Below are 22,509 nucleotides of genomic sequence, written 5' to 3' on the forward strand. Positions count from 1 at the left end.
TACGGAAAAAAGGCGCAAAGCTTATTAGGGCCCAGCATACCAGAAAGACTTAATCTTACATTGTAGAGTTCAAAAGTGGCAGTACAGTGTGAAGACACTATAAACTGCCATCTCCTTCTCATAAGTCTCTTAAAACAAAGGTTGGAAAAATACTCAGTACCTCAAATATAATAATTAACGAAAATATTTTCATTAACTACGTTTTGCCCAGAGTGATTAAGGACAAAAAAAATAGGAATTCTTGTTGCTTTATTATCTGATAAACTGCTAATAAGCTCCCGTTAGAAGTTCTTTAGACATTACACCAAGTCGTCTTGGTCTTCTGATCATATATATATTCAAATATATATATGCATTTTTTCAAGTAAAGAAATGTTTAACAGATGTAAACTATTTATTGAATATTTGCCACCAAATATTGTTAAATACATTATCTTGCAGCATATCGCTTTCAAGTTAAAATGTCAGAAACAAACACCAATATTTACAATTCTTTTAAGGAATGTTATATAATGACACATTAAGGCGTAAATTCTTTTGGCTTATAATTCTTAAAAGAATGATAATAGCAAAAGTGATGCAAAATCTTCAGTGTGAGATTATGATTAAGCTACATTTTACAAAAATATGGTGTAAGATGGCAATAATCCCATTCAACATCCTGGATTATTAGATCCCTTCAGGAGGGACTGATAATTTATACAGTCAAACTTTAAAATTTACAGATAAAGGCAGTCCAATACTGCCACTGAGAAGTACATCTCTTAACATATACAACTTTCAGGCCACAGTTTTGAAGGTCTGAAGTATCAAGTTGGTTTGATGAATTAGTCGGTTGGCACTTATGAACACATTTATTGCCCTGTTAAAAAAAAAAAAAAAAAAAAGAACAATTAATTTTATCCCCCCAAAAATCATCCTTTAAAAATATTTTATACTTAAAATGCCCTACTAGCAGTAGCAATAAAATCAATTTAGGGGAAAATAAAAGGCAAGTTAGTACTGAGTATCATAAATTTTATCCCAGCTTGGAACTGAAGGGTCCTGCATCATTTGAAACTATCTAGGAATTACTGCCCCCTAGTGGTTCTGGCTGGCAATAAGGTGTTGATGGGCTGCTAATGATGGGTGGCACCTCAACAACCAGAGTTCACTTATAGGTCGAAAAAATAACTGGCCAAAGAGGATTCAAACATAGTCTCCAGCTGCAGTTTCACAGAATTTACCAAAATAAGATCTGCTAAAACATTATACTCAGTCTCAAAATCTGTATATCAATGGGCATGATAAATACTTAAGAAAAAGCTCATTACTTTGAATCTGATTCATCCCAATCTCTCTTACCTTCTTTCAAAAAAAAAACAAAAAAAAACCTGAGAATTTTAAATTACTTTTAGAATATACTTTTAAAACAAAATAATCATGTAGTTTCAATATTTATGAGTCGACAATATATAAAAATATGCTCTTAAAAATTACTTCACGTGCACCGTATTTCCTGTCAGTCCACCTTCATATGATCTGGAGCACAGACGTGACGCCCTAGTCCCCTTGCGGGGCCTTATCAGTTTCTCAGTAGCAAAGCTAAGTTTGTACAACTGTCCCTTGGTATCCAAGAGGGACTGGTTCCAGGACCCCCCCTCAGGTACCAACATCTGTGGATGCTCAATGCCCTTACATAAAATGGTGTAGTATTTGCACATAACCTATGCACATCCTCCAGTACACTTTAAATCATCTCTAGATTCTAACCTGTAATACCTAATACAATGTAAACGCAATGTAAATAGCTGTAAATACAATATAAATGCTATGGAACTTTCTGGAATTTTTTCCCCCAAATATTTTCAATCCACAATTGGTTGAATCCAGGGATGTGGAACCTGCAGATACTAAGGGCTGACTGTATCTTCATCCTAGACATTCCTCAAAAAAGGGGGACTAGGAAGAATTAGATGAATCAATGTAAATTCATCCTCCTACTGAAAAATGGCTCAAAGATCAGCCTCTATTAATAATTTTCAATTTTGAGGAAACAGGGACAAAACTTGTGGCACATTATTCATACGCAAATAATGGTAATTTAAACAAGCTGCTGAATGGAGAAAAAGTAGTAGAGAGCTTGAATAATCCATATGCCTGTTTAAACTGTTAAAAATAAATATGGCACCAAGGCACCAGGATTTTTAAAAACTGAACCCAAGTGATTTTAACATACAAACAGGAATGAGAGTGAATAATTTCAGATTAATGAAAATTATGCTCCAAATGAATTTCTACCTTTCAATGTGCTTATTCCAGGATAGTTCTCAATTAATCAGTATCATAAATAATTTTCTTAATGCAAATTCTTCTTTTAATGTGTTTTTTGGTTATTTGGGCTTAGCAGGGGAGACCAAGGAAAAACAGATGTAAGTTTATTTTCAGAACACACCTGCTAGCTTATTAAACTAAGTCAACAAGGTACATTTCCCCTAGACAACCTGAATAGTAGTATGAAACAACACAAAACCATTAATAATATTTAGCTCAATATCTTTAATTTAGAGTAAAATGTAAATATTTCAACCTGTTTGAACTATTTAAAATAACTATGAAAATCAATATACCATTCTAATGTATTTTTATTATTTTTTAATATTACTACAGTAATATTGTAATAGTTTGACATGGATATTTGGATCTTAAAATGTCAATGGTGGTATAGGATGTTAGAGGTCCCTGCCAATTAGAGCTGAAATAATCACCATTTATTCTTCTGCTTCAAGCACTGTAGGAAATTGGTCTTGTCCACAAAACTCTACTTGAGGTACAAAGAATTCTTGATAAGGTATGAGGCTGCAGAAGACATAGCCTCTGCATCAGTTTATACATTATAGGTACATGTGTATTATACATAAATCACATAAGATTACTCGGCTTTCTAGAATGTTCTACAGCCAAGTGTATGTAAATTTTAAAATAATGTCCTATTTACCTTTTTAGTATACTTCCTGTCTTACAGATAGCCCTATTTCAGGACAGTGGATCACAACCGTTTACAGCATTTTAAAAACATGTGAAGCACTTTTACAAAAAACACACCTGAACCCTGACCCCACTCCAAGCCAATGGAGTCAGAATCTCTGAAGGTAGGGCCAAGGCACTGGGATTTTAACACACTGAACCCAAGTGACTATAATGTGCAAACAGTATTGAGAAACACTGTTTTAACAATAGTGCAGCAGTTCTTAACAGACCTGCAGGATCCATGACATCTGGAAATTTCTCAGAAACGTAAATTCTTGGGCCCACCCTAGACCTACAGAATCAGAAACTCTGGGTGGGACTCAAAAGCAATCTGTCTTTAACAAGCCCTCCAGGTGATTCTGAGGCTATTAAAGTTTGAGAATCACTGCTTCAGGAGTTGGTAAAGTAGGCCAGTAAGCCAACTCTCACTCACTGTATGGTCTGCGAGCTAGGAATACTTTTACATTTGAAACAGTAAACATTTTTTTAAAAATCAAAATATTATGATGTGACAGTTGAATTACATAATTCAGTGTCTATAAGTAAGGTTTTGTTAGAACACAGCCACAAAAATGCCACTTGTTTCCACACTGTCTACAGCTGCTTCTGCACTACAAAAGCAGAGGTGAAGTGCTGCAGCTGCAACAAGCCCACCAAGTCAAAATATCTGCCATCTGGCCCTTTTCAGAAAAAGTCTGCATGCAACTCCTGCTCCAGACTAGAGTTATGGCTGGATTATCAACCATTCCCTTTCTATTTTTAACAGTCTATCTTAGTAAGTTGGTGTAAGTATTAATAATATAGTAAAAGGGTTTAATTTATATGGTTTTAGTATCACATAAAACCACATAGTTTTCTAATTTTTAAAAGAAAAGGATGATAAATGACAATACTTACTTGCCATCTTTAAAATAGGTTTTCAGAGTATCACTGAAACTTTTGGAGTACTTTACAAATTCTTTCTTTTGGTGTTCAAGTGCCTGCAGACATCAAAAATAATTTTAAAAAATACTAAATAAGAAGTAACACAAAAGCCAAAGTCAAAGACAGGAGATTACACAGAATACGAACGTACCTTATATTACAGATAAGCATTTTTAGGAGTATTTACTTAAATATATGTAACAGCATATTTAAATGCAAGGACAAACCCAGTCATTAATGATACAAAACCATTTCCAATAGTTCAACAGTCTTATTATTTAATTCAGTAAAACGACTAGGTGTAAACCAGTATCTAGGGTGGCAGCTTGCAAGGCTTCTACTAAACTTACCCTGCGGTTCTGGTATTGATATTTCTTGAAGACACTGTTCACTGTATCAAGAAGTTCTTTTATTGCACTAGCTATATCCCTGTTGGGTGAGGAAAAAATAATCTTCTTAAAATCAGTTTCATTTGAAAGAAGTCTACATTTTTTTTTAAGAATCACTGCACTGTTAACCACCATATGAACACTGCATCAAGCACAAATACTTGACTGGCTAGTTGAATGGGGGTTTTAGCCTGTACCCTCCTGTGATCCCAACTACCCTTGCACTGCTGACAAAACACTGCACAGCTAACATCAGCTTTCCCAAATCAGTAACATTTCATTCAGCATTACTCACTCAGATTTATAAGAAAATACCTCTGCCTCTCACCTTTTCTGGTTACAATTCTTCTTTTCTCTGGCCCATGTAGGTGAATTCAAGCAACCATATCATCCACTTTTGCTATTTCATGAACAATTATATGAAATTTTGCTATTACATGTAACTCATTTCTGTACTTAAAACACCAAGTTACAGACCTGATGTAGTTCTGAAACACAGTTTCAAACATAGTTCTGATGTTTAAAATATTTCCTCCTCAGATGTAGCTCTTCTCTCTTAAGACACATCTGTTCTCTCCCAAACCTTTGCTGACACTATTTCCTTTAGAAAATATATTTAAATTTCTGGGAGACAAGATCAGAATATTCTTCTACCTTAACCTTTTCAGCAATCATCCTCTGAGTATATATGTATCAGCACTTTTCTCCCCTTTCTAAAGAAAGAGAGAAGAAATCAATAATTCTCATTTGACTTGACTATTCTTCCTATCCATGTACCATTTTTTTAAAAGTCTTCTTATCTTTTGTATCTATATGCCCTTTTCAATTTCCATGTTCTAACTTCATAGTAATATTTTGGCAAACTGAACTTAACTGTAATTCTGCATTCTCAAATAGCCTCTCGGTCTCTAAGGCAAACCTTCTCCTTTTCACATCCATTCTCTTAGCTGTTAATTGCTACAAAAACTTTTACTGTTCAAATGCAATGCAAGCGTGAAGATATGAATTAGTAAAACATCAACCTAGACCACCACAAACATAACCTTTTATTACCTACTTTTTAATCACAAATCTCAGATTTCAGTTATTTCACACCTAAAACATTTCAGCTATACTATTTAAAGAAAACCAACAAGCTCCGTGTCCAGATTTTTGTGTGTACGTGTGTGTTTCATAGCTTATTTCTAGTAAATAAGCATATGGAAATTCTAAAAATTACAAATATACAGAATTTTGGTATAAAAAAGTATTTTAGCCTATTCTGAAGGAGTAACAATATTTTTTTTTTTTTTTAATTTTTTTTTTTTTTTATAGCTACTTTATTTATTTATTTATTTATTTATTTTTGGCTGTGTTGGGTCTTCAGTTCGTGCGAGGGCTTTCTCTAGTTGCGGCAAGTGGGGGCCACTCTTCATCGCGGTGCGGGGACCGCTCTTCATCGCGGTGCGCGGGCCTTTCACTATCGCGGCCCCTCCCGTTGCGGGGCACAGGCTCCAGACGCGCAGGCTCAGCAGCTGTGGCTCACGGGCCCAGCCGCTCCGCGGCATGTGGGATCCTCCCAGACCAGGGCTCGAACCCGCGTCCCCTGCATTAGCAGGCAGATTCTCAACCACTGCGCCACCAGGGAAGCCCCCAACAATATTTTTATTAAATATTTCAATAACTATTTCCTTATTACCTCTTGTATTTCAAATATCGGCATCAGGCTGAAACATTAAAACATTAGATATTCAAACAGGATAATGAATTTACATAATTACATCTGTCCGCTCTTTTTTGGTTTTTGGCCTCTAGTAATAACAATTTTAAGTTACATTAACTGTTCCTTTCATTTATGTTTTCGAGAAAGTTGAATCCTTCTGTATTGCTGTGATGGGCGTAAGCCCCCTACTGCTTAATAAAAGTGTCATATGACCATCCCATTATGTGAGAAAAATTAGTTTCAACAAATAAAAAATGTCAAATCTCTGAATATGGAAGATTCTTCAAACCCACAGTAAGCTTATTCAAAAGGAATACAACGAAGCAAATTATAGTGATCAGACAGCTGTTTTATACACAACCATACCTTGTTGTGTACTTTAATGAATATTGGGAGTCTGTATGTACTTTAAAAGAAAAGGGAAAAAAAACTCCCCAGGTGATTCTGCTGATGAACCAGGTTTGGAAACCACTGCTTGGAAACCCAGAACCTAGAGCTAATCCTTGATCCACTATTTGCCACGCAGCTTTATAAAGACCAAGGCTGTTTATCCCTAGGCCTGGCCTTTTCTAAAACAATCTGCAGCAATTTATATCAAATATTATGTCATCTGTATGTACACGGAACAGCATTTTCATTTATGGCACTAAGGTTTGCACCAGGGAAGCTAAATTATTTTAGTTAACTACCTGAGGGTTTGTTTCCTATAAGAGAAAATACCGGCACACACACAAAAAATACTTCAGACAATTAAACAAAATAAAGAACTGTGGAAAAACTGAGGGTAAAATAATTATAATGCAATTATATGCAGTTTGGAGTTAATGGATTCTGTGATACGGGACATATAGTATGTGTAAGTAGAAAGGAATTTTAGCAACTTGCAGGTTGCTGAAGGGGTTAAGGGGGCAACTCTGGGGAACATATACGCTGAAAGAGAGGACCACAGGCATCAGAAGAAATGTAATACGTCTTATTAAAAAAACTGCATGGAATAGCAGAGCTTCTAACTGTATCAAGCAAATTTGTATAATTATGTTTCTACAAACACTCTAAAGGAAGGAAATTCCTACACTGTATGTTTAGTTTGGTCTAGACTGGACACCTCTGGAAAAGCTATTTTGAGGCCAGCATCAAAACCAAACGCTGGTTTTTCACCTCTGAATATGCAAATGTAGATTATAAAGAGTAAATAGATAAATGCATAGCTTTCTGGACTATTAAATCACCAGTTTCCACTAGTCATCCATTAATTGGAATGTATCCTAAGAATTAATTTTATAAAATATTTGCATAAGCTCAAATGTAGTCAAACAGACACATTCATTAATCAAAAGTACTTTTAAAATAATTTGTTTGCTGGATCATTTTTCCTAATCAACTTCATAGAGAGAGGGAAAAAAAAATCTTATTTCACAATGCTTTAGGTGCTGTGAGTGTATGCTAGGTTCTGTACTAGGTACCATGTATATCATTTCAATTCTCACAACTATTACCCTCATCTTCACAGGCAGAAACTAGAATCACAGAAGCTAAGCAAATTATCCAAGGTCACACAGCAAAATGCTGGAATGGGGAGTCAAACCTAAGTCTGCTGATATATACAAAAATATATGGATATTTGTTAGCTGACAGGAATCTTTTCTCCTATAACATTTTGTACAGTACTTGGTATAGTAGGTATTTAATCCATGCTTATTGAAAAATATTGTTAAAATATTTTGAAAGAAGAGGATATCCACCTTAAATATGAGAAAGTAAAATATTTTAAAGAAAAATAATAACTGTACAATATGTTGTGCTTGAAGGATAAACCATTTTATATTTTGGTGCAGTTTTATCCACTAATTTGTCAAACAATTAACACTGGTAACAATATGTATCAAAAGTTATCAATATATATCAGTGATACAAATAATTATACCTTAGCCATCCATGCTAATGCACACATGGCTGAATTTCAGTCTCAGAAACAATATATATTAACAACAAACTTTCCATGGCAAATTATTCCTCCTAAAATGGATACGAAATAAATTTTAATTGCCAATCATCTTAATTCAGTTGGCTGAGTACACTCCAGAGAACAGAACGGAAATATTACTACTGCCCCATAAATGAGAGACAAGACCCTAATTCAGCCTTTGTCAAGACTCTTAGGCTCTTGACCTCAACTCCCTTTTGATCAAAATGCGGCTATTAATACATTGGTTTTCAAACTGTATCTCTTTAGAGCCACACTGGGTTTAGCAGAGACGTCTCCAGGACTTCCTAAGATGGAAAGAGGGTATCAAAATCGCAGGATGAGAGCTCCAGACCTACCATCGCTATCTGAGCTTCAACTACAACACCGTTCTGCCTCTTTCCTACTGACACCCTAGATAGGATGTCCTTCACCACACCTCTTCCAAACAGCAGAAACATTCTTTTTTTCAATCACCAGATTAGATCAACATTATGAATCTATGATTGGGAAGCAGCAGAGAAGTCCCTGGAGTCAGTCTGCTTAGGCTCAAACCAAATTATAGAAATGTAGCATATGATCACCAAAATAAATTAAACCTTAAATCATCTGAAAATTTTAGAACTAAGTGTTTAAACAGCTGTGTTTGAGATCACTGATAATTTATCCTTTTATGGGCCAAACATGTTCACTTTATACCAAACTGAAAATAAAAAGCTGTATTAAAAACTGTTAAAGTTGGGGTTTTCCAATAAAGGTAAAATATTCACCTTAGGGTTTATCCCCTGTGACATGGATTTTGGCTAGTCAATGAAGTCTTTTGTACTTTCTGATCCTCAATTAGAGGACCAAAAAGAAGAGGGTCACTCCTTGATAGCTGGGTTGGTACCTGTCACCGTTATTTGCTAAAATGGGTCATACTCCTCCCTCTAACGCACTCAAAATAGGTGGCCAAATAGCTAAAATAGAAGTTTGCAATGTGAATTACAAGGAATACTCTTCCCCTGAGATGTATGCTAATATTTATTCCAAGGCGGCCTCCTTCAGTTCTTTAAAGATACAACATATGATGCAGCTTCTTCCAGAAAAAGATCTGTGCTAAGTTCTTCCTTTCTAGCAATTTCTACTTGTGGTTTCACCAAAAGGTTGCATTCATAGTGCCACTACAGTTATTCCCAGCTTTCTCTGTTTTCTACCCATTGAGGCTGAAGAAAATTATCTGACTCTTTAGTTTGAAAATACTTATCTAGAAATTATGCTTGGAGCTTCCCCCTCATTCCTCCGCCCTCTCACCCCCGAGGAGAGTGCCCCTGGGTTGAGGCACTCGTGCCCCTGCTCGAGAATGACCCTTTTTGCTGCTGCCCATCAACCAGCCTCCTGGCCTCACACAGTTCTCAGTCTTTTTTAACCTATATCCCAAAGGCAAGGATTTTTGGAGGTTCACCATTTGGTCAACATTAGAAAGTGCTATTCATCACTAAGGGTACATTATTATGCTAATGACTTGTACCATTTCTGAAATAAAAACAATATTGGTACCCTTCGTTATCAATCTCTATAATTTATCCAACTCCTCTCTTCACTTTAATCTAACATTTACATTTTTCCATTTCTCACGAAGTTCAAACTGCATTCCAGTTTATGCACATTTCACTCTGTTTTTAAACATTCTAAAAAATGTTACTGTACTCAGAAGCCAAAGGGACAGTTTAGAAGTTAATAATAAAAATGTAGCAATTAAAATTTTCAAATATTTTATTTCAAATTAATATTTCAATTTAATATTAATATCATACCAACGTAAAACATACAGAATGAGTGGTTCCTTTGAAGTACTTAAAAAAAATAAGAACCAAATAAAAAGTTGCTTACTTGATTGTCTGCAGAAACCTCACTCTGTCATTGATCTCATCTGGGATCTTACTGAGAATTTGTTTAAGTGCTCGTGCCTTTTCGTTTAGGTCCTGGAATTCTGGCTCCGGTCGTTCAATCATATACTCTGATAAAATACATAATAAAAAAAAAATCATGCAACTTGCTGCCAAATTCAAGTCTAAGAATTTCCAATGTGTTGGTCAAGGAGGTGGCGGGGGGGGGGGGGGAGGGGGGAGATAAAGGCCAGATAATTAGGGAAGACAAGGTTGCAAAGCAGAAGTCATTACAGTTCAACTTAGTTCTGTAATTATATTAGGACTCCCTCCAAATAAAATATCAGAAAATGAAAGACTGAACATTTTCAATTTGGGGTAAATGGAAACCCATGAAACCTTAAAAATTAAAAAAATTAAAAAAAAAAAATACAATTTAAAAGGGAGGCTTAATCAAGTTTTTCAGGCCTCTCAAGCTACATTTCACAAGGAAACCTTAAAGTAAGTAACATTTGTAACAAATACAATGGCAATGGGGAATATGAGTTTAATAAAAACCTCTATACTGAATGTACTACCAGATTCATTATAGAGTTGGAAACATTACAGCTCTACCAACTCTTCAATATAACCCAGCCTAACAGGCTACAGATGCTCAAATCTAGAATAATGATGAGGACTTTCTCATAATTTATGGAATCAGTTGAAAACATCTACATCTACTTTTGTTCTCCCTTAATAAACATGGGAAATTATACCTCTATGTTTTTCTAAATTAGTGGGAACTGAATTTAATTCAGTTAAGCTAAATTTAACTGAAACACATTTCTAATTATTTAGAAAAGCAAAAATGTGAAAAGAGGCCAAAAGAATGATTATTACATTGTTCTCTCGAATCTGTGTTTGAAAAAAAAAAATACGCAATACTAAAGTTTAAAAAGAAGAAACTCATTACTTTCAAACTGGTATTTGCATAAAGTCAACACAAAATAAAATAACCATTCCGAACAGCTTGTCTCTTGGTGAAACTAGAACTCATCAAACATATTAATTAGTAGGGGAAAAAATTAAAGCATGCAGCATAAACAAATGCTTTACTTCAAGTAATTAAATCTGACAACTATAAAATAAGAACTACATTTCTATTGTACATGGGTTTATTTTTTCCCACTTTCAAAACAATAATAATAACAATAACAATAAGAGGGAAGGGAGAAGGGGAGGAAGTCCCTTTTATCAAATAAGAAAGATCTGGAGGAAGAGCTTTTCAGCAACTGTAAGGAACTAAACAAGACTCCTTCTGATTACCTTCTACATCATCAGCTGCCATTCGAAGAAGGGACTCTGTGAAGTTGACTTCTACACTTTTTTTCTCTAAAATTTTCATAATGATGTCTTGTGTGAGTCCTGGATTTTCTTTTTCAGCCTATAAGAAAGAGAAAGCTAGTTTTGAAATATAGAAACTAAATTAGCCATTTCAAAGCCAAAACCTAATTGTTTAGAACCTGTTGGGACCTCCTTAAACTGATCAACTTATAAATAAGAGCAGAAATCTTTGCAAAGCAGGTGTCGTGATGGCACTCACTTATGTTTGGGTACAGCTTGTGCATCCGTAACTTCTTATTACAGCCATGGTCCCATTTTCCATTTCAACATAAAGTATTTAACATTTCCTACTTCTCATTTACACTCTCTTGCAATCAAACTAATAACAAACGTAGAAATAAAGATTATATATATACTGGTAGTTCTTCAATTACTTTTTTCAATAGATTAAAGACACTGAAGATTTTTAGCTTTTTTTTCATTACGTAAATATTTCGACTTGAGGATCAAGCAGTAACTCATCTCACCAAATTTTTGCAGATTCTTTGCATTTAAATTAACAGAATGTCAGGAAAAACAAACCAAAACAAAAAAATAACCCTTCCTTTGGAGGTTTTATTGAAGCTATGTGATCCCTTAACTACATTCCCACACAATGATTTTCATTTCCTATTTTTGCAGCAAGAGTATTTCCTTCACTAGCTTTCAGAACATCATTAATCCTTTTACTACCTCCTGAGCTTGTTTCACTAATGAGTTTGCATTGATTCATGTTACTTACACTCCCTTCGGTACTAAAATCTTCTAGTCATTTCAAGATTGAGCATAAAGAGTTCTGAGTTTACCAAAGTTAATTTTTGAGATTTTGGTTTTCCTTTGTAATTCTGTCCCATTTTATTATTTTAGAAAATTTTATAATCACATTCAGTTTCTTTTAGGATGCCTGACAATTTTAATCATTATGCTGATGACTTCCTATCTTTTTTGCCCTGATATTAAATAGCAAACACAAACACAACTTATGATCTATCAGATAGCAATCTATTTGCTTCCTGATGTGCCAATTATGTTTAACCTCTGCCTCCTCAATTCCATTCTGGTATCACTGCAGATTCAGCTTTATTTGGTTCCTATTGCTCTTCACATTATAACACCTTGCTTCTCATTAATTTCAAGTACCAAAAACCGAAAGCTTATGGAATGAAAGGAGAAAAAATATACACATTTATCTCAGTCCTGGGATCATTTTAACTGCTGTCAAATGCTACACAGGAAAATCATTTTGATAGTTGATTAATAATAATAAAATATGTCCTACTGAATTCCGTTTCTTTTATAACCTGTTTTGATTTTTCTTCTCATGAATATAATTAAGGAAGAATCTACTTTAATAAGATTTGCCATTAAAAGAAAAGCTGTACAAATATGGCTTAAGACGGTATCAACATTATTAATCTGGTAAACTGCCACAAAATAACATATAGTATACTAATTAAATAAGCCACTATTTGATAACAGTGGTTTATCTTCTCTAAGTAGCATTAAATCTACCTACATAACGAATTATCTTGGAAAGCAGGGGAGCATTCTCTATGTGCTTCCAGAGAATGCCAACAGAAAAATAATGCCTCTCTGATTAAGTTATAATAAGCTACTGAAAGAATTAAATGCTGAAAGCCTGAGAACAAAGTTTTCAATACCAAGTTCATCTGCAGTCCCCAAATGCCAAAGCTGGAGCGTTACAGAGTTCTTACAGAGGTCCCTAACTTTCTTAGTTCACAGTGTTCTTAGGACCAAAAGAAATACCTAACAGTGCTGTGTATTAAGTAAAGTACAAACAACTTAATAAATACATCCTAACAACTTAATAACCTTTAAAATTACATGAATTGAAAGAAAAGTATTTTATTTTATTCTTAAATAACCACAATCCCTAACGAGATGTGTGCACCTGTTGGGCACTGCACAATTTCTCAAATGTTGGAATTAGACCCTTCTACCCTCATTTCCTGTTGTACATTGATTTTCTTGTGATACTTGCATTCTGTCAACAGCAGTGGCCAAAAGTCCAGTTTCACAAAGATATGACATCATTGAAAGGAATGTAGCCCAATCAAATATGCTGAAACTGCAAACTATTTCAAGATAGTCATTCATACAGTGTCAACCTAATGTTGAGTATCACTGTGGTTCCTTCAAATTTTTAAAATACCTCACGACACCACTGAGTTTGCTGCGTGGTCCTGGAGTGCCTCGGCACGTACTTTGGGAACAGTAGTCTAGCATCTTAGCTATTTTTTATCTTAAAAGCCTTAAATTTAATCAGTGACTCTAGTTGACAAAACAAATATATCTACCCTTAAATCAGAGACTCTATCTATACCTTCAAGATTTCCCTCAGAATACAACCTTAAACTCTGCTGTCCAACTTTTCTGAAAAATCCAAGAGTGAGAGAAAACTATCCCAAAGGCAATAACATCCACTCTTGTGGAGCAATGATTCTCAACACTATCAGAACCTCCCAGAGGGCAAACGAATCAACAGCAGGATAGATATCATAAAAGACAATACTAACTAGTATTGTTTTATCTTTGGAAAAATTATTTTAATCTTTTTTCTCCAGATAACAAAACTAGATATTAAAGCTTGATAAATATCACTGTTGTTGTGGACCAAGAACTGGAAACATGAATATGTATATATGGATATAAATATGGATATATGGCTGGGCAAGAAACATGAAACAAGGTTTTTTTAATCTTTTTCAAATAAGTTAGTGTAAAAATTACAAAAATCTTAATTTTTTTAATGCATGTCCTCCTTTAAAGTCATTTGAAATTTTAACAAATATAGTAATGAAGAATAAATCAATGCAAAACTAATATATTTTCCTCCAAATAACTTCCACTATCCCCAATTAAGAATCAGTGCCGTGGATAAAATTATCCATGTATTAAACCAGATCTATAATAACCACATACTTTAAACACAGTTTGCTTTTTAACTGTACTTTAGAGTTAAAACATCAGCTTATATATAAGGATATTATTAAGAAAGAGCTTAATGAAATTCATTATTTTATCTCTTTTATGAATGTCATTGAGTATATACCATATACTACTTCAGAGAGGGTCTTCTTTATGAGGACACACAGGAGAAATTTCTCTCTGTTCCTGATGTCAGAAAAGCTAAAAAACTGACTTTTGCCTTATCGATACTACAGTGTGCAACAGATCACTTTTCCTTCTTTTCTTTGGCCACAAAGACGCTTAAAATAGTCCCCCTCCTGCCTCCCTAATGACCAAATATACCCTTCCAAACCACACTGATACTTAATGGAAAGCAGAAAAAAAACACTAAGGATGGTACTGCTTCACTGATTCTCTTCATTAACCCAATGATTTGGCAGGATGTATTTTAATGAAATTAGTATGTATGTGTACACAGGCACTGCATTTTAGAGTATTAAACACATCAAAATAGCTCTAATCCAACACACACAATGTAATTTCTTCTAGTGAAATACGCAGATGTCTAATGACATTATTTATGCTATCAGTTAAGAGTGGTATCTATAAACTAATCTTTGCCATAAAAAGAAATCAAGCTGGATGGATTTATAGTTTCAACTCCAATGAGGCTCAAATATAAACTTTTTCTAGATTTAAACATTAAAATACTTTCCTTGAAATAGAAGTTGTTTTAGCTATTGATGGGAGCAAACACACAAAAAGTAAATAAAAATTAAGACTTTGGGTATCTTGATACGTATTTAGGATGGGATGGATTAAGTTTTGGTTTTTTTTTTTTAAGTATTTGTTTATTTATTTATTTATGGCTGTGTTGGGTCCTCGTTTCTGTGCGAGGGCTCTCTCTAGTTGCGGCAAGCGGGGGCCACTCCTCATCGCGGTGCGCGGGCCTCCCACTATCGTGGCCTCTCTTGTTGCGGAGCACAGGCTCCAGACGCGCAGGCTCAGTAATTGTGGCTCACGGGCCCAGTTGCTCCACGGCACGTGGGATCTTCCCAGACCAGGGCCCGAACCCAGGTCCCCTGCATTGGCAGGCAGACTCTCAACCACTGCGCCACCAGGGAAGCCCTGGATTAAGTTTTATATGAAAGACTGTACCCAATATGTACAGTAGGGTTGTCCAATAAATATAATGCAAGAAACAATGAGGAGCCTATGTAATTTTAAATTTTCTAGTAGCCACATTAAAAAAGTAAAAAGAAAAAACATGTGAAGTTATTTTAAGAGTACATCCAAAATATTACCATTTCAACATGTAATCAACATAATATACTTATTACTGAGCTATATACATTCTTTTTTTTTGGTATTCACCCTCAAAATCTGGTGTGTATTTTATACTTGGAGTACAACTCAATTTGAACTCGCCATATTTTAAGTGCTCAACAGCAACACGTAGCTAGTTATTATCAAATGAACATCTCAGGTCTAGAGACAATGAAAAAACTCATTCAAGTGACTCAGCTGTATATCCTCAAAATATCCTTAATCTGACATACACAGAGGTCTTATTTTCCCACTCAAAAGTACTGTTTTATACTTATGTTCTATAGGTAAACAATATGAAGAAAATCTTTGAGTTATAACTTTATAAAAGTTTTAATAAGTCAAATAAAACAGAATTTAAAAATATACTCTAAAGCTAAACAGAACACTCTGAAGAAGTCAGTTTCAAAAGCACGAAGTGACAAAAGCTGAATGCTAAGGAAACAGCGCCTGTTCCAGCTCACTCTTTAGAAGTGTTTTAAGCTTTAAGGAGTACACTAAAACAAGCACAAGATGACTGAAAAGGTTTTCACTAAAAAACAAAACAAAACAGGTTTTCACTAAAAAAATAAAGAAATAAACTGGCAATTATCACATGGTATTTAGATTTATATATAACATACATTTTAATCATCATAATAAATTATCTGCATCTCACCTTAATGAAAGCCGCTCTCAGTGTCTGAGCTGCAGACAGATTTACTCGTTCTAGCTGCAATAAAAATTTTAAATCATTATTAACATCGATTTTCTTGGAAAAAGCACATTTCTGATATTTCATTCGGCAGTAATCACATTGATATGTTCATCGATTAACAAAAATACTTGTTAATGATTCTAAATCACCATAATTCTTCAAATAGACAGGCAATCTAAAATTTTCATTAAAATCATGAAAAATTAAGGCATGTATATCAGTCTCTTAATTTATTCCTTTTAAAAAAAACTCTACCTTAAAGATAGATTTATTTTAAGATAAGCACAGAATACAAAATAACATTAAGTCTCTATAGAAAGAATAAACATATTCACTTAAATTTCTGAAAATAGGGAGGGTTCAAGATTAACTCTCAGTGCTCTGTTGCAAATACATGGCAAATTATGTGTGTACTGACTATAAAATGACCAAAACAAAGAAAATATCTATTACTTAAGATTCTTTGTATTTACTACCTTACTCTTTTAAAATTGCTTTTCAATCCCCTCAGTCAGGCATTAAACTGAGATTAATCTTTTTTATTAATTAGCAAATAGCACTGATAAAAGGAAAGGTTTGACAGTTAAATTGAAGACTGTGGATCATCTGGATTTCAGAGATGCTTTCATCTGTCCTCTATTTTTTTTTTTTTAACCAGGATTAAAATATGGTTACCTAAAATCATGAGTCAAAAGCTCAAATGCTTTTAATTCTTATATTGAATGTGTAAGGTTTACAATTCTGAAAGATAAATGTCCTTATTAGACACTATATAAGTTGCTTTTCAGTGAGCTGAAGAAGGCATGCAATTTCATTAAAAAACTCCATTTTTTGAAGAGTTAACTGCCAGGCTTAAAATAACTAGCTTCAGTTAAAATCAGATTTCCTTAGTCCCTAAGAATTAGGCCAGTTAACTCAATAAAACTCAACATAAATATTTTTTATTTGGGACAATATTAAATGTTCAAAAACAATGTAACCTTTGTAGATTTTTATGCAAGTAGAATATTTCTACAAAAATCTTATGATTATATATCACATCATACGATAAATATTCCTTTCAATTCCTTAAGGCAATGAAAATGTTTTCCTTTATAAATGACATACACACACACACACACACACCCCTAATGAATCTCCAACAGTTTAAATCAATTTATTTTCTAAACAAGACAGAAATGCCAAAAACCTTATCTCCTTACGAGTTATCACCTTAAGCAAAAGGCAAAAACAACAAAATCTGCCAAGATAAATAATTTATCTCCAAAAATAAACAATGGGCCATTTAATTTAGTATTTAACTTGGTTTCTACAAATCTTGTAAAATCTAACATTGCCCTGGTAGGTCAAAGGAAAGACACAAGGGGACCCAGGTAGGCAAAAACAGCAAATAAGCAACTAAATAAGGTAGGTATATTAATTAATGAAGGTATATTTCCCAAAATTAAAATTTTCTTCTTTGACCAAATTAATTTAATCACAATAAATCCCAATGAATAGTAAAATAACAATACAGCTCTTCTGATCTCAAGTTCATGTTGTGCAAGGGAGGCAGGGGCCTACAGCAGGATGAGTGTTTCCTCCCAGATAGGAACCCATTTCCTTGTTCGGGTTACACCACCCTCTGACCTCTTCTGACAAGTCAAAGGTCTGAGTCAGATGTGTGCCTTCAAGTATCGGCATTATTAACTATTCTGTACTGCCCTGACTGGTATGTGAAATGGTCAAGGGAAGTAAAAGAGGCCCCAAAAGTCAGTGAAGAACTATAAAATTGGTCAAGATAGACATCTACATCTCTAGATTTCTAGATTAAGTTTACATATATATATACCTTAGGAAAGACAGAAAGGTCAGACTTAATGTACTGAATCAAATCTGTGAGCTGTGAAGCACCTGACCAGAACTCTGCTAGGAATCATTTGGGGATACATTATTTACCCACACATCTTGCAATAAACCCACCAGGCTTTATTACTCATATGATATCAACATTGCCCAAGCAGTACCAGGCACAGAGGCACATACATACATTCAAAAAATATTCTGAATGAAACTTAATCTTTCATCCATAAATTTATCTAAATTGTTCTTGCATCTATTTATAATTTCAGCCTGTAATACTCAGGTAGCAAGATATGTTTATACACGCCCTATTAAAAAGTGCTTCTATTTTAGGCCTCTTACATGTGATAGATGATTTCACAATAAAATGTTCATCTTACCTGTACCTTTCATGACAGTATCAGGTTCTGGTAATATACTAATAACAGCTACCATTTACTAAGCACATATTATGGACTATTATATAGAGTATTTTTATAGAGAGTATCTCTAATCCTCATAATAAATCTGTAACTATCAGCATCTCCATTTTACAGAGGAAGAAACTCAGTTTGCATAAATTTACCCAACATAAAACAGCTAATAAGTACAGACACAGGATTCACACCAGATCTGTCTGGTTCCAAAACCCATACACAAGCCACTAATGCTATCCTGACTCCTGGTACTCACCCTTTCTGGACTGGAGTCTAACCTATTACTGAATCTCTTCAGCTACTTAAGAACGAACAAAGTCCTGAGTTTCTACCACGTGAGAGAAGTCAGTGTGAGAGATACAAAGAAATAGACTATAGTCCTGGAACCCCGTAAGATTAATTTAAGTAAGTAGCTACATGGAAACTGATGGGATCACTGTCAGCTAAAGTACAAAGGAAAGTACGAAGATGAGATCTGAACTGGTCCTTGAAGAATGTGGTCCCTTAAAATCATCTTCCTTAGTGTTTCTTCAGGGTAACACATGGGGGTGTAATGATGTTATGTCAGTTTGGAACAGACAATAATATCCACTTTGTTTCCTTTACTAATGGGTCCAGTATTTTTCTAACTTTTGGGATAATGGTCTTTGACTAGGGTATATTTAAAGAGCCAATGCAATCATTTTTCAGTGGTACCTGAGAGTGCATACACCATGTTTTAAGTCCAAAGAAAGAGGGGACATATGATGACACTTTGCATTAATGGATACCGGGACATGGAGAGGCACTCCTGGGTCTCTGCCATGTAGAACTTCTACGTCACAAGTAAAAAGAGTTAAAAAAAAAAAAAAAGAGAGAGAATCAGGGCGAGAGAAAAGGGCGCATACATTTCCCCTCACCTAAAGAGAGGGAAGCGCAACTGGAGGGAAATGACAGGCTGGGTGAGCCCAACATTAAGGTCTCACCCCAACCTCATGTTCTGCCTACTCTCAGTTGTGTGAACTCCTCCTGCAACTGACTCTTCATAGATTTTGAGCGCACTGAACTATTAACTAACTGCAAACTTGTCAAATTTAACTTTCTGGGTCATTTATAAAAATATTTTAAAAGCTTATAACTAATTTTAATTCCACAAAGAGCTCATTTATTATATTGCTCCCTCCAGAAATATCAGTTCATTCCTATACTTTATTTTCTAGTATCAAGTTGGTTTCTTAAACCGTAATTATAAAAAATATATCCACTTAACCCTTTGGTTGCTCAAGTTTTAAACAGTCTTGCATAAAATCTTTCAGAAGTTTTTTGGTTTTTTTTTTTTTTTTTTAGGTCAAAATAATTAGATTAGTTGGTTCCAAATTGTCTATAAATCTTGCTTCCTCAAAATTAGGTATATTTTCCACATGCTGATATCCCTTACCCTTCTTCCCACCCTCCCCTCCACCCCGATGAAGATTATTGATCATATTCTTTAAAAAGAGTTAAACTGAGCCAAGAATAAAAAGAATAAAAACTCCACATACATCTCTTGTGATTCAAATGATAATGAGGTGAGTTAGGTCAAAAAAAGGAAAAAAAAAAAGCCAGAAGAAAAACAGAAGTAGATGGAATCAAGAGGCCACCCGTTAAATTTTATGAGTCCACAGAGAAGGCAAAATGCAACCATCTGTTTTGTACAGATTGATATTAAGTCCAGTAACTGGTTCTAAAAGAATAAGTTCCTGGCGTTGCCAAGTTGTCTGGCAAAAGGTAACCAGAGCCATCTAACTAGTATAAAAATATTCCACTAAAACATTGCCTACAAATGTGCAAAACTCTAGGGTATGATCCCAATTTTGTCAGAAAATTATGTGGAAGACTCCTTAATAATAATAGCTAATACTTACTACTAATAGTACATGCCTGGTACTATTCTAAGCACTACAAAACATCAACTTATTTATTTCCCAGAGTTCTGAGTATTAAGTAAAATATTGTTTATCCTCATTTTGCAGATTAGGAAACTAAGACAAGATTATATAGCATAGTAAGTGGCAGAGGAGTAAATCAAATGCAATGTAAAATATTAATTATGATGACTTCTCGATGGTGGGATTGCAGGTGAAACCCATGCCTTCATTGTGGAGAAGTGTATTTACTATGCTCAAAATTTGAGGTTTGATTTTTTCAATAGGAAAAATTATATTTATAATTATATTTCACCTTAGAAAGTTCCTTTAAAGTCATAGGAAAAGAAGATAACATGATATGTCTTTTCCTGGAATGAAGAACTGAACCATATATCTTTCCTCCTCCATATACAAAGAATCAACAAAAGATAAGACAGTACATAAAAACCTGATCTAAGACTTGGCATGAGGTTTCTATAAACTTATTATTCTATCATGCAACCAGGAGACCTATTTCACAGTACACTTACAACACATGCAGTATACTTGGACTCTGAACTCTGCAGCAGCTGATTAAACGAGACGCTTACTCCTCAGCTGTGCTGGCATAGCTTGATTAAGTTTAGCAAGCATCTAGGTCCCAGAATGCCATAAATAACTTTCCCCTGTGAGCTGCAGTAACGGTACTAAAATTTCCCCAGGTGTAAGGATGTCCTACTACCTAAAAATCTGTTCTGCAAAATGACTTCTGGGCTACCATTGTTACTATTATGAATGTAATGTTAAGGTGAGAATGCAAGCTTTTTAACTCTCACAATACACTGTGGTTAAAATTGAGTGAATCAATTTCACTTCAGAGTAAAACTTTACCCCTACTGTGGTGCTATTTTCTGTAAAATTAATTTGACATCCATTTTATCTTTAAATCTGCAAAGCAGAGAAAAACAGAGCCAAACTAAACTCTAATTTCCCCATTACTATTTATAGAAAAATCCATGTTTGAACTATAGTTAAATATTGTTTAACTGATTAGGTACCTTATTTAAGATGGTACATTAATACACTGGAATGTCAGAGAACAATGCTAGTATTTAAAAAAAAAAAAAAAAAAAAAGCTTGATACCATGACGTTAGATCAGTAAATTCAATGTGAGAATTAGATCCTGACAATTTAACATAGTATCTCTCAGTCGGCCTCATCCAGCCATTTCATTTCCAAATTTCACTTCTAACAATTAGTTCTTGAAGCAACTATAAATCATTTGGCAACATGTTCTAATTCTAGGCCCATTAACCCATGTATGTTTTCAGATCTCAGATTTCTGGAAGAGATTTACTAGTCCCTTCATAGCCATTTCTTTTTCTTTCAAATTAATTTTTCATACACATGAATCAATCAGAAGAGGTATACCAGTATTAATCCCAACAGTTCATTTTACCAGAATCCCATCTCTTTTATAACAGTTTTCCAAAGTCAAGATTCAAATAAAATCATTTTACCATATGTCGGAAAGGGTCACTCAAATTGTTAGGAAAAAAGCTTTTCTCATTCCTCCCTCATTAACTAGAGGATCAAATTGAAGTTCTGCAATGTAAATTGCCCTCCCTTCAAATGAAGACTCAAAATAACAGATAAATATAGAAAATGTTCCCAAACAACTTGATCCAATAGCCTACAGAGTTAGCTATATAGACATGAAAAGAGGGAGCACCTCTGGGTGGAACTGTCATGATGGTTCTTGAAGAACATGCGAAGTTCAAACACTAAATGTCAAGACAGGTTACTCACCTACCCTTCAGTGACCCTCTCCTTACCTCATACCTGGTACAAGAATAATTAAATAGTTAATAATGTATTTGCTTAAACATCTGTGTTCCCTACAACTCTTGGGAAGAAGTATGCCGACTTTTTCTTCATATCTCCAGACCCTTGCTGAGTACTTGACAAATAAACCGCTGGCATTTAGTAAATATTCACTGAACAGTACTAAAGCACTTGCTTCCAACAATAACTGTAGTCTTGCAATGACTGGGTAAAGTGTTAGAACAAAATGGCAGAATTACTGGAGCGTTGGCTACAGCTGCCAGAGATGGATATAACCAGCCCTAAAAGAGTACCTCCAATGCTACCACGGTAGCAGGATAATAGGGACAGGTTTTTCAAAAGATGCCTCCTCCTTGCTTCCTCTTT

At 34.5% G+C, this 22,509-nt stretch overlaps 1 protein-coding gene across 2 annotated transcripts in view; it reads right to left on the reverse strand.

Annotated features, from left to right (window-relative positions):
* Positions 1-375: 375 nt before the first annotated feature.
* PDCD10 (programmed cell death 10) overlaps positions 376-22,509 on the reverse strand; it is a 40,128-nt gene continuing 17,994 nt past the window's right edge. For both annotated transcript variants that reach the window (XM_036851242.1, XM_036851243.1), the window contains 6 exons: positions 16,136-16,189; positions 11,164-11,281; positions 9,860-9,986; positions 4,284-4,362; positions 3,907-3,989; positions 376-862 (listed from right to left, as the gene is read on the reverse strand). In XM_036851242.1, the coding sequence (XP_036707137.1) occupies positions 781-862; positions 3,907-3,989; positions 4,284-4,362; positions 9,860-9,986; positions 11,164-11,281; positions 16,136-16,189 (543 nt within the window). In that variant the 3' untranslated portion in view covers positions 376-780. The remainder of the gene's footprint in view (positions 863-3,906; positions 3,990-4,283; positions 4,363-9,859; positions 9,987-11,163; positions 11,282-16,135; positions 16,190-22,509) is intronic.

The sequence above is a fragment of the Balaenoptera musculus genome, chromosome 4 (genome assembly GCF_009873245.2).
Source record: "Balaenoptera musculus isolate JJ_BM4_2016_0621 chromosome 4, mBalMus1.pri.v3, whole genome shotgun sequence".
Classification (NCBI taxonomy): domain Eukaryota; kingdom Metazoa; phylum Chordata; class Mammalia; order Artiodactyla; family Balaenopteridae; genus Balaenoptera; species Balaenoptera musculus.